The sequence below is a fragment of the Aegilops tauschii genome, chromosome 3, assembly GCF_002575655.3.
Source record: "Aegilops tauschii subsp. strangulata cultivar AL8/78 chromosome 3, Aet v6.0, whole genome shotgun sequence".
Taxonomy (NCBI): Eukaryota; Viridiplantae; Streptophyta; class Magnoliopsida; order Poales; family Poaceae; genus Aegilops; species Aegilops tauschii.
In genome coordinates this window covers 550,484,993-550,496,031 of record NC_053037.3, presented here as the reverse complement: position 1 = coordinate 550,496,031, position 11,039 = coordinate 550,484,993, and the positions used below count along the sequence as shown (strand labels likewise).

Below are 11,039 nucleotides of genomic sequence, written 5' to 3'. Positions count from 1 at the left end.
CAAACACCACCCACATGAGTGGAGTGGATTAAAAAGTGGGACAAGTGTATATTCGTCGGGCATCCCATTATTATATTACAGAAAAATAATCAGCCAGTCATACCATGTGAAGAAACAGAATAAAATGTTACTGTGTGCGCGTAGGCGTAGCAAAAAGCCCCAGGGGATACCGACGTTCTCGATTCCCATTGGTGGGGACATGCAGCTGCTTGGGAGCACAGGATGTACAGCGATCCGTCCAGCACATTTTGACCCCACGTCACACCCGCGGCCCGTCCCGTTCACCCCTCCTCCCCCACGGTGCCGGACCCGAGCCAGAGTTCCCCTCCCCGCCTCGCACCGCCCCGTCACACTCCGTTACCCCTAACAACCACCGAGATACAAAAACAGAGCGAGAGACGAGCGGCGGCCGGTGGGGATGGCGCGGCGCGGGCGTGTTGAGCTGCGGCGGATCGAGGACCGGACGAGCCGGCAGGTGCGCTTCTCCAAGCGCCGCGCGGGGCTCTTCAAGAAGGCGTTCGAGCTCGCGGTCCTCTGCGACGCCGAGGTCGCGCTGCTCGTCTTCTCCCCCGCCGGGAAGCTCTACGAGTACGCCTCCTCCAGGTGCATGCTCTCCCCTCGCCGCCGCGCTCTTATTTACCTGCTCCCGTTGCTTACTCCTGTGCACTCATTTACGCCACGCTAGTACTCCAATTCGCCCGACAGAATCCGCGGCGCGCGCTCGGTAGATTTGCTCCGATTTCAATCTGTTTTCCCCTTGGCCTCCCGTAGTAGCATAGCGGACGGCTGCTCTGCGCGCGCACGCCAGATGCTCGAGACAATCTCCCGCAGGCTTTCCACCTTGCACGAACCTGCTTAGCATCTTGGCTTCTTATATGTGCACTGCGAGTATTGGTACAACCACCTTGCATGAGCATGAGCATGAGCAGGGGCAGGGGCAGGTGTTCTGCTTTTGCTTCGTTGGAGAGAAAAGCGTGGTCTTGTACTGACCCGGGGAAGCTTCTCCAATGGCGTGGACCGCGTGCTCGTATTCTTCCGCCTACGACGCTTGAGCCTGTCGCCTTTTGTTGGCTCCTGCATGGTCAACCAACGCATGCCGCCCGCATGGTGATTACGATTTTTGTTTGCGCGTCCTCCTTGAAAGGAACATACTGTGGAGTTTAACTGAAAATCATTACTTGAAGTCGAAGCACCGGAAGTTAAACGTCGGGACTATACTGTGGAGTTTAACTGAAAGTAGACAGACAACGCCTATTTTACTTTTTACTCCCTCCGTCCCGCAATATAAGACGATTTTACAAGCTATGTTAGCTTGCAAAAAGATCTTATATTATGGGACAGAGGGAGTAATAGATAGAAACACCGAACATAAGGTAGATGCTTATGCGCACGCACCCTCAAAACACTAATTGAAGACCCTAGTTGTGATACAAATTTGGACGCTGATTTGGTGAACATGATTCCACGCACACTTTTTATGAATATTAAATTCAAAAAGAAAAACTAGATGCAATAAAAATGTACTTTTTTGTAACATACGTAGTCAAACGATATACCTGTGTATGAAGTTTAATGAAGAAATGACATTTGTGGTATTTTGGGCAAAAATGACAAAAGTGAAACTATATTAAAAAACATTGTTTGATGAATAGTATGGTCCTGTCGAGGTTGGATGCGTCGATGCCAAATATCGCGGGGATCCCCATTTCTGTTTGGTCAGGGGCTAAAACACTCCAAAAGTTTTCAAACCAAGACACAAAGTTTTTTGTACCCAGGTTCAGGCCACCAAAATGGTGTACTACCCTATGCCCTACTTGAGTTTTTCCTCTGCTTACGTATCATGGATTACATGATGAGCGCTATCTCTCTCTCCCTCTCCCTCCCCCTCCCCCTTCCCCTCTCCCTCTCTCTCTCTATTGGAGAGTTGTCCTCTTTTCTGAACTACTCTTATGTCTTCTTCAAAGTTGCGTACCTTTTGCACGGCCTTGGTCCTCCCCTTATATAGGGGGGGGGGGGTGTAGGGGGGCACCGCAATACCTTGCTAGAAAGCATGCCACAAACGATCTTGGGCGACCTAGTCGGTGCTACCCACGCGGGTCCGTCAGAGGATAGGGCGGTGGGCCAGGTGGCGTCGATGAACTGAGCCGCGCTAGCTATACATAGCTCGCCAGCTCCCACTCCTGGCGAGAGAAAGCCTAAGAGCATGGTTAATAATACAGCCAACGGTCAGCTACAAGGAGTTGCCATGTCATCTAGAGCCAAACTCATAGCCGACATGTACAATAGTAAGTTTTAAATGTGTACTACTTTATTAATAGTTGGCCCACCTTATATCCTCACAAAGTATCTTGGGTCTCGTGTTGCAGCCGGCTACTAACCAAGAGTCCGCTTCTCTTCTCTCTCCTCCAACTAAGTAAAGATATAATATTCTATTTCTTAAAGCCTGCTTATGTCACCTTATTGTACTTGCTCTAAGAGACATGCTAAATCCAGCGGGGTGATAGTAAAAAAAGTGACTTGCACATGCCAGGTTCTTGATACGCGGTAGGCCATATCGCCTCGGTTCAGAGCGAACTGGCTTACTATTAATAATCATCATAACCGATAAACCGTAGGTTATCATAAACATGCAGGCATAGCTATTAATGCGCATGTCGGCCTTTGATCTCACGGAGAACCCGAAGGGAAGCGACCAAGCCTATACTTGATCTTTTGCCAACTTGCGAGCCCCTCAAATGACCCGAAGGCGAGGATATATAGATTCCTCGCAGCAATTAGAGCATGGTTAATAATATAGCCAGCTGATGGCTATAAGTAATTGCAATGTCATTTATAGCCATTATCTATAGGCACTCATACAATAATGTAGGCTATAAGGTTGGCTATTACATTATTATTATTTTCATCTTCTCTCTATCTCTTTCTTCATATTTGTTGCATTTATCTAGGAATGCGTATATAGCTAGACTCTTGGATGAGAGCTCACTCCCCTTACTTTTTCACATCTCTCACCTCCACATAGGAAAAAGTGCCATGTAAGCAGGTTATAATCCCACTATTGTACTTGCTCTTCGTGTCTTGATGCTTCAGAGGCCCTGAGCATGTTGTCTCTTTCTTTAAGTATTGAACAATAAGCTAGGCTCATCTCTAGAGACCCGGGGGACCCTGTTTCCCGTGTCGTTTACAGTAGCCCCCTACTCTACCACTTGGCGATAATTTCGGAGGGATCGAGACTAGCGGAAGGCTCTTTTTCTTTGATGGGTCACCTCAAACATCAGCCCATGATTATGGAAGTGGAGATGCCACTCTGGTTCCTGTGCGCCGTGGAAGCGAAAACGTCCCTTCATTTATGACAACTCATCGCTTGCAAAAGCACAAGCGTCACCCCGATTCTCGTGCATAGTGAAGGTGTCGCGTGGCGGCCCAATTACATGAGTGATGGGAGTTGTGCTCTGCTCTTAATTGCAAGACCATCATCCTAGCTCCCTGACTATAAGAAGGCTTCACCCTTGTGTAGACTCCTCATCATTTCCTCTTCGTTCTTTTAATCCCTGGCCACTTGGCCCTATTGCCATGGCTTCATGTCGCTCTAGTAGCCGCCGTCGTCCACCGCACGTCCCTCCACCCCCCTCCAGCTGTAGTTTAGTCTGCAGAACTTCTTGTTGTCGCACAATGACGTGGTTGCAGAGATGGAGGCGCTCTGCGGCTTGGCGGGCAGTTCGAATCCGAGACATCGTGTTTTCTACAGACAACAACATACACTTGCGCTGATGCCCATCGACAACCGGGGTGTTCAATGAGCCAAGAGATTGACGCACTCTAGAAGCGGGTCGAGATCGATCTGAAGCTCATGGCAATGCAGATCATCGCCGAGACCAACTTGCAAGAGCGCCCCCGGGATGGGATCGCTGGAGCCCCCGGTGCCGAAATCTCCGGACCAACGGCAAGTTGCTCGTTGGGCGTGCATCCATGGCACGCTACTGAAGGATACGACTCTGCCTCTTAGCCAAGCCCTTCTGCTCTTCCGTCGGAGTCAGGTCCATCCACCAGTCGAGGCTCTAAGAGGAGGGAAGCTCGAGCATGGAAGACTGACAAGGCTTGGAGTGGCAGAGGGATTCATCAGCGAAATGGCTTCGCCTTTTTCGTTCTTTGTTTTTGTTTTAGGGCTAGAGCCCCTCTTGTTGGTGTTGAAGTCCAGGGTCATGTGCGAGTATTACTTCTCGATCACCTGCTTGGAGGCCTTCATGGAGACTCCCTCGAGCACCTTTTTGTGAAGAACTTCTCCTTTGATAGATGCATACTTATGTGTTACTTGCATGTTTGCCTGAACGCTCGGTAAGGGGCAGTTTTCAAGTTTCAATGGTTAGTAAAAGTTCCAAACGTGAGGATGATGCTTATCTTTAGGAAGAGAACATAAATCTCCCCAACTAATAAACAACCTACCCACTACTCTCCCAAGCACGCGCATACTTGGCAGCAAAGGGGTCGGGATATGAAAAGACAAAGACAAATTATTTAACATGAAGATCGGCCCAAGAGGGCTCGGGCATCCAACTTGCCAAAACTTTACATGAAAACACAAGCCCCTGAGCATAGTGCTCATGGGAAAATTGGCCTAGAGCACAACTTGGAACCGGTATTCGACGCATAGATCTTCGATATTCCACGCATTTGGAACCAATACACCTTCTGTTTCTAGTCGCACGCGACCTGGTCACGAAACACTAGTCACCAAGAAAGGGCCCTCCCACATGGTGAGAGCTTCTTCTTCCCTTCTCGCATCTGGGCACGAGGGAGGATGAGATCCGCCACTTTGAGTGTGAGAGCCTGGCTTAATAGGAATGATAGACTACTCATATCAACAAGGAATTCCTTCTTTTCCGGGAGCGCATTCGAAAAGAACTCCAAAGTTAAGCGTGCTTGGCTTAGAGTAATTCTAAGATGGGTGACCAACCGAGAAGTTGGTCCCGAGTGCGCACGAGTGAGGACAAAGTGCGCAGGAAAGACTAGTGTTGGTCTGTGGGGCCTGTCTTGATCCCGCTTGGCGTAACAAGGCGTTACATTTGGTATCAGAGCCGACCCTCGCGGTTACACGGGCATGCGCGAGTCAGGTGCGCGGGCATGTGGCGCATGGCGCGTGTGGTCCGTTGTGGCACACGGCATGGCACATGTGCCGGACTGGACGCGCACACGTGTACCAAGAGGGAACGTTCCTGATGGGCCGACGAGGACGTCGGTTCCTTTGAGTGGGGGTGTATGTGAGAGCCTGGCTTAATAGGAATGATAGACTACTCATATCAACAAGGAATTCCTTCTTTTCCGGGAGCCCATTCTAGGATGGGTGACCGATCGGGTAGTTGGTCCTGGGTGCGCACGAGCAAGGACAAAGAGCGCAGGAAAGACTAGTGTTGGTCTGTGGGGCCAGTCTTGATCCTGCTAGGCGTAACAGGGCATTACATCGAGTGCTCATGATCGAACATGATGATGATGATGGCGTCTAAGTCCTTGTTGGTAATGGGTTGCACAAACAACAGCTCGGCATCAAAGCTCCTCCAACAGATTGACGTCGGCAATCCTCCCTTTTTATTGCTCCTCTTCCACATAGGATTGGATGCGAGGTGATTTGAAAGTGAGCTTGGAAAGGAGGACCGCCTTAGCTGCATAGACGAGGGCGAAAAGTGTTTCGCCCTTAGCTCTACTCTAGGTTGTCTGAATCAACCATAATGCTGAAGGGAGTCGACCCATTCCACGAAGACGTGATGCACCGCTAGGACCGAACTCCACCGCGACATGATGAATAGTATTACGATCGAGTGATATCTCCTCGATGCAATGGCGCAGTCTATACTCGCTCCGACACTATCACGACGCGCCTTACCATGGAGATGATTGGAGGCAAGTGATTTCTCCATGTCAACGGGTTGATCATTATCCCTGTAAGCATGGCGATTCACTGCATGGGCGGGATGATCGTCCCTTCGATGCTTGGGATTACTTGACTCGGTAGGATCAAGGCCGAGAAGAAAGATCTGATTATGAAAGAGATTACCCGAGTGGATCAAGCTCATCAGGGCCAATGTGTTTTAGCTGGTTTATCCGTTCAGCCCCCATTCCCCAGCAATTCAGGATGACTACTTGGATAAGCAAGTACGACAGGAATTCCAAGCCCGACACTTGGCTTGATGATTATCGTGCCACTTTTCAGACTGGAGTCGACGATGATGTTGCAATGAAACATTTGTCTTTGATGTTGGAAGGATCTGCTCAAGTGTGATTAAAGGAGTTGCTACCTAGTAGTATTTACACTTGGGAACACTTGCATCAAGTGTTCGTCAAGAATTTTTTGAGCACTTACAAGCGGCCTGGTGGTTTGGCCGAGCTGCAACATTGTGTCCAGAAGCAGAATGAAACTCTCAGAGTATATCCAAAGGTGGACCACACTGCATAACTCGATTGAAAATGTCACCAGGCATCAAGCAGTTTATGTGTTCAAGCAAGGCATTGAGATATAGATAATTAAATTTGAAGTTTGATCGTACCAAGGTTCTTTCCTTGAGCCGAATGATGGAAATTCAAATTGCTATGCCAATGGCGAGGAAGAAGATAGAATCGTGACTGGTAAAGGACGAGCTAGTGACAACAACAACCACTCGGGCCAGAATCGTGGTAATGACAACAACAATCGTAACAATAATAAGTGCAAGCATTGAGCTTGTTGCCTTTGCTAATCAGAACAAGGGCAAGGGTCAAAAGAAAGAGCGGGTGCCTAGTAAGAAGGCAGATTCAGATGAAGAAATATTGGACAAACCATGTCAGATTCATGTCACTAAGGATGCAGAAGGAAACCTTGTTCTTCCCAAGCACACCACTCGGCAGTGCTGGCGCTGATGAAAATGTTGTCTAACAAGTTAATGCCATCGGAGAGCAAAGAAAAGGAGGAGGATGACGATGACGTAGCTCTAGTAGGTGGATTTCCAAGAGAGCATGGTGTACTCTTGATCTTTGCACATCCGAGTGCAAGCGGGCGCTCAAGTGCGTCAAACGGGAGAGGTCAATGCAGTTAAGCCAGTACTACCCAAGTACTTGAACTGGTCAAAAACGCCATTACATTTGACTAGTCGGATCATCCAGCTCATGTCCCGACTTTGGGTCGACATGCGTTGATTGTCAGTCCACTGGTTAATGGGACGTCCTCATGGACGACGGCAACCATCTGAATATCATATACACTAGCACCTTGCAGCAGATGGGCATTCGGTTGTCCAAGTTGAGCGTTAGTCAGATGTGATTTCGTGTGTCATCCCAGGAAAGGAGGCCCAATCACTCGGCCAAATTTCCTTGGAAGTGGTGTTTGGCAACCCCAAAAACTTTTGGGAAGAAATTTTGATTTTTGAAGTGGTGGATTTCCAATGTGTCCATCTTGCGATTCTTGGTCAGCCAGCGTATGCGAGGTTCATGGTCAGGCCATGCTATGTTTATCTCAATTAAAGATGCCTAGTCCGAACGGAGTTATAACCATCATTGGGGATGGGAAGAGAGCTGAAAATTGCATGCAGCGCGGTTTTGTCATTGTGGATGAGTAGATGGCAGAGGTAGAACTCGATGAATATAGAAATTAGCCGATCCTAGTGAACTTATCTACCAAGAAGCCAACGTCAGAGGCCGCCTTTTAGTCTGCCAATGATACCCAGAAGTTGTTGCAAGTTCATCTGACCGACGCGACCAAGACCATAAATGTGGCGAAGGGCATACATAAGAGAGAGGAAGACGAGCTCATCCAGTTCCTCTATGAGAACTGGGACATCTTCGCATGACAGCCTTCTGACATGCTTGGTATTCCAATGAAACTTTCTGAGCACAAGCTTCATTTGGATACGAAGGCTAAACCCGTCAAGAATACCTGCGTCATTTCTCCGAAGATTAATGCAAGTCAATTGACGAAGAAATAGCTTGGCTTCAGCCTCAGTAGTGCATACTCGCGAGACAAACGTAAGGCAAAGATTCTGTTAGGAATAAGCAACTTATATTCCCATGAGGCCATAGGCCGATATATATACATGTACAGGTGTGGAACATATGCAGGAAACCCCTTATACAACGGGATAAATACAAAGGGGTACATGACCTATATTATAACTCTAACACCCCCCCTCAAACTCATGGTGGAGGAACAACACTGAGTTTGGAGAGATAAAAGCCATGTTGTGCTCTAGTCTGGGCCTTCGTCAGGAAATCCGCCAACTGTAACTCGGAAGGCACATACTGAAGAGCAATAACCTGATCCTGCACAGCAGCGCGCACATAGAAAGCATCAACACCAATATGCTTGGTGAGCTCATGCTTCACAGGATCGTGCGCAATGCTAATAGCACCTGTACTGTCAGATAAGAGCAGAGTCGGTGTAGTGACAGAAACACCAAAATCCTGAAGTAACCACCGTAACCAAGTCACCTCTGCCGTCAAAAGAGCCATGGCTCGCAACTCAGCCTCAGCACTCGAACGGGAAACTGCAATCTGTTTCTTCGTCTTCCAGGCAATGAGAGAACCGCCAAGAAAAACACAGTAAGCAGAAAGTGAACGGCGATCAGAAGGATCACTAGCCCACGTAGCATCCGAATAGGCCTGAAGCTAAGAACTGGAGCTAGGAAAGAATAGACGGTGAGAGATCGTGCCCCGAAGATAGCGGAGAACACGAAGGAGATGACTATAGTGAACCGAAGTGGGAGCAGAGACAAACTGACTCAGAATATGAACCGGATAAGAGATGTCCGGACGAGTGACAACTAGATAGACAAGACTGCCAACGAGATGACGATAACGCGTCGGGTCAGGGAGAGGATCACCATCAGTAGCACGGAGGTGAACATTGAGCTCCATAGGAGTCTCAACAATGCGCTCGTCAGTAAGAGCAGCACGAGCAAGAAGATCCTGAATATACTTTTCCTGGGATATAAAAAAGCCATCAGAGGTAGAAGAGACTTCAATCCCAAGAAAGTAGCGAAGAGGTCCAAGATCAGACATAAGAAACTGCTCACTAAGACGGGCCTTGACAAAGGCAATATACTCGGGGTCATCCCCAGTGATGACCATGTCATCAACATAGAGAAGAAGAAGAGTCCGGCCACGAGGACAAAGGTGAATAAACAATGCTGGATCATGAGCACTTGCTGAAAAACCAGCAGTAGTGACCACAGAGGCAAAACGCTCAAACCAGGCGCGAGGGGCTTGCTTAAGGCCATAGAGAGAGCGACGAAGACGACATACCATGCCATCAGGAACAGAATACCCAGGTGGTGGCTGCATGTACACCTCCTCACGCAGCTCACCATTAAGAAAGGCATTCTTAACATCAAGCTGAGATATAGACCAGTGGCGTGCAGAGGCAACGGCAAGAAGTGTACGAATAGTGGTCATATGGGCCACAGGAGCAAAAGTCTCGTCATAATCACGACCATGCTCCTGCTGAAAACCACGAGCCACGAGACGAGCTTTGTGACGCTCAAGAGAACCATCGGAGCGAGTCTTAACCTTGTAGACCCACTTACAAGTTATGGGACGGACTCCGGGAGGAAGAGAAACAAGATCCCAGGTACCAGTGCGTTCAAGAGCAGCAATCTCCTCTGCCATCGCAAACTGCCATTCAGGATGAACAACAGCCTGACGGTAAGAAGTCGGCTCAAGAACAGCAGCACCAGCGGTGGGAAATCCAAAGCGATCAATAGGCGGACGAGGACGAGAACGCAAGCCATAAGTAGGCTGAGAGGAAGAGGACGACTCATCCAAGGAAGCATCCACAGGTCGTGAACGACGAGTGTAATGCTGAGGAAAAGATGGAACAATAGAAGGAGGAATCGCCAAGGTAGAATTGGGGGGTGGCGACGAAGAAGTCACCGGAGATGAAGGTGTAGAATCCGGTGACATGCTAAGTGAGGAGACCGGGGAAGATGGTGGTTGCAAATCGACGAGGGGTGGAGAAGCAGAGGGAGTGGAACGAATAGGCACAGGCGCGACGGGGGTGATAGGTGAGTCAGGAAAAGTGAGGAAAGAGATATCCTCCACTGAAAAAAGCGAGGAAGATGGGCGTGGGTAGAAAGGACGAGACTCATCAAAAGTCACGTCTCGAGAGATACGCATCCGACGACCGATAGGATCCCAACAACGATAGCCCTTATGCTCATCACTGTAGCCTAAGAAGACACACTCAACAGACTGAGCGGTCAGTTTGGTGCGTTCGCGAGGGGCAAGAAGAACATAGCAAACACAACCAAACAAGCGAAGCATCGAATAATCGGGAGAACGATCAAAAAGACGCTCAAAAGGAACACCACCCTGCAAAGCAGCGGACGGCTGAAGGTTGATGAGATAGGCGGAAGTGGAGATAGCCTCGGCCCAAAAATGAGGCGGAAGAGAGGCGGCGATCATCATCGCACGAGCCGTCTCAAGAAGGTGACGATGCTTGCGCTTAGACACGCCATTCTGAGCATGAGCACCAGGACAAGAGAACTGGGCAAGAGTACCCTGCTCAGCAAGGACACCACGCAACATCTTAGAGATATACTCGCCAGCGGTCAGCACGAAAAACACGAATGGGTGAAGAGAACTGAGTATGAACCATGGCAGCAAAACGCTTATAAATAGACAACACCTCACTACGAGAAGTCATGAAATAAAGCCATGTGTAACGAGAAAAATCATCGATGAAAATAATATAGTATTTATGACCACCTTTCGAAGCGAAAGGAGCCGGACCCCATACATCAGAATGGACTAAATCGAAAGGACGCTTAGACACTGACTCACTATGTGAATATGGTAACTGAATCTGCTTGCCAAGACGACAACCCTGACACTCTAAAGAGACATCTCCTGAGACAGACCCCAGAAGACCTCGACGAACTAAAGACGATAACCGAGAACCACACAGATGACCAAGTCGATGATGCCACTGCTTGAAGGAACCAGTAACAGAGGCGACAACAGCGGAGGGACTGGCGATGGTGGTGGCAGTGGAAGGAACATGAAGCCAGTCCAACTCCCAA

General features: G+C 48.9%; 1 protein-coding gene across 1 annotated transcript in view; it reads left to right on the top strand.

Annotated features, from left to right (window-relative positions):
- The first annotated feature begins 289 nt into the window (after positions 1-289).
- The window catches only part of LOC109767007 (MADS-box transcription factor 51), a 32,576-nt gene continuing 21,826 nt past the window's right edge, over positions 290-11,039 (top strand). The window contains exon 1 of the mRNA XM_020325759.4: positions 290-603. Coding sequence (XP_020181348.1) covers positions 419-603 — 185 coding nt within the window. The 5' untranslated portion in view covers positions 290-418. The remainder of the gene's footprint in view (positions 604-11,039) is intronic.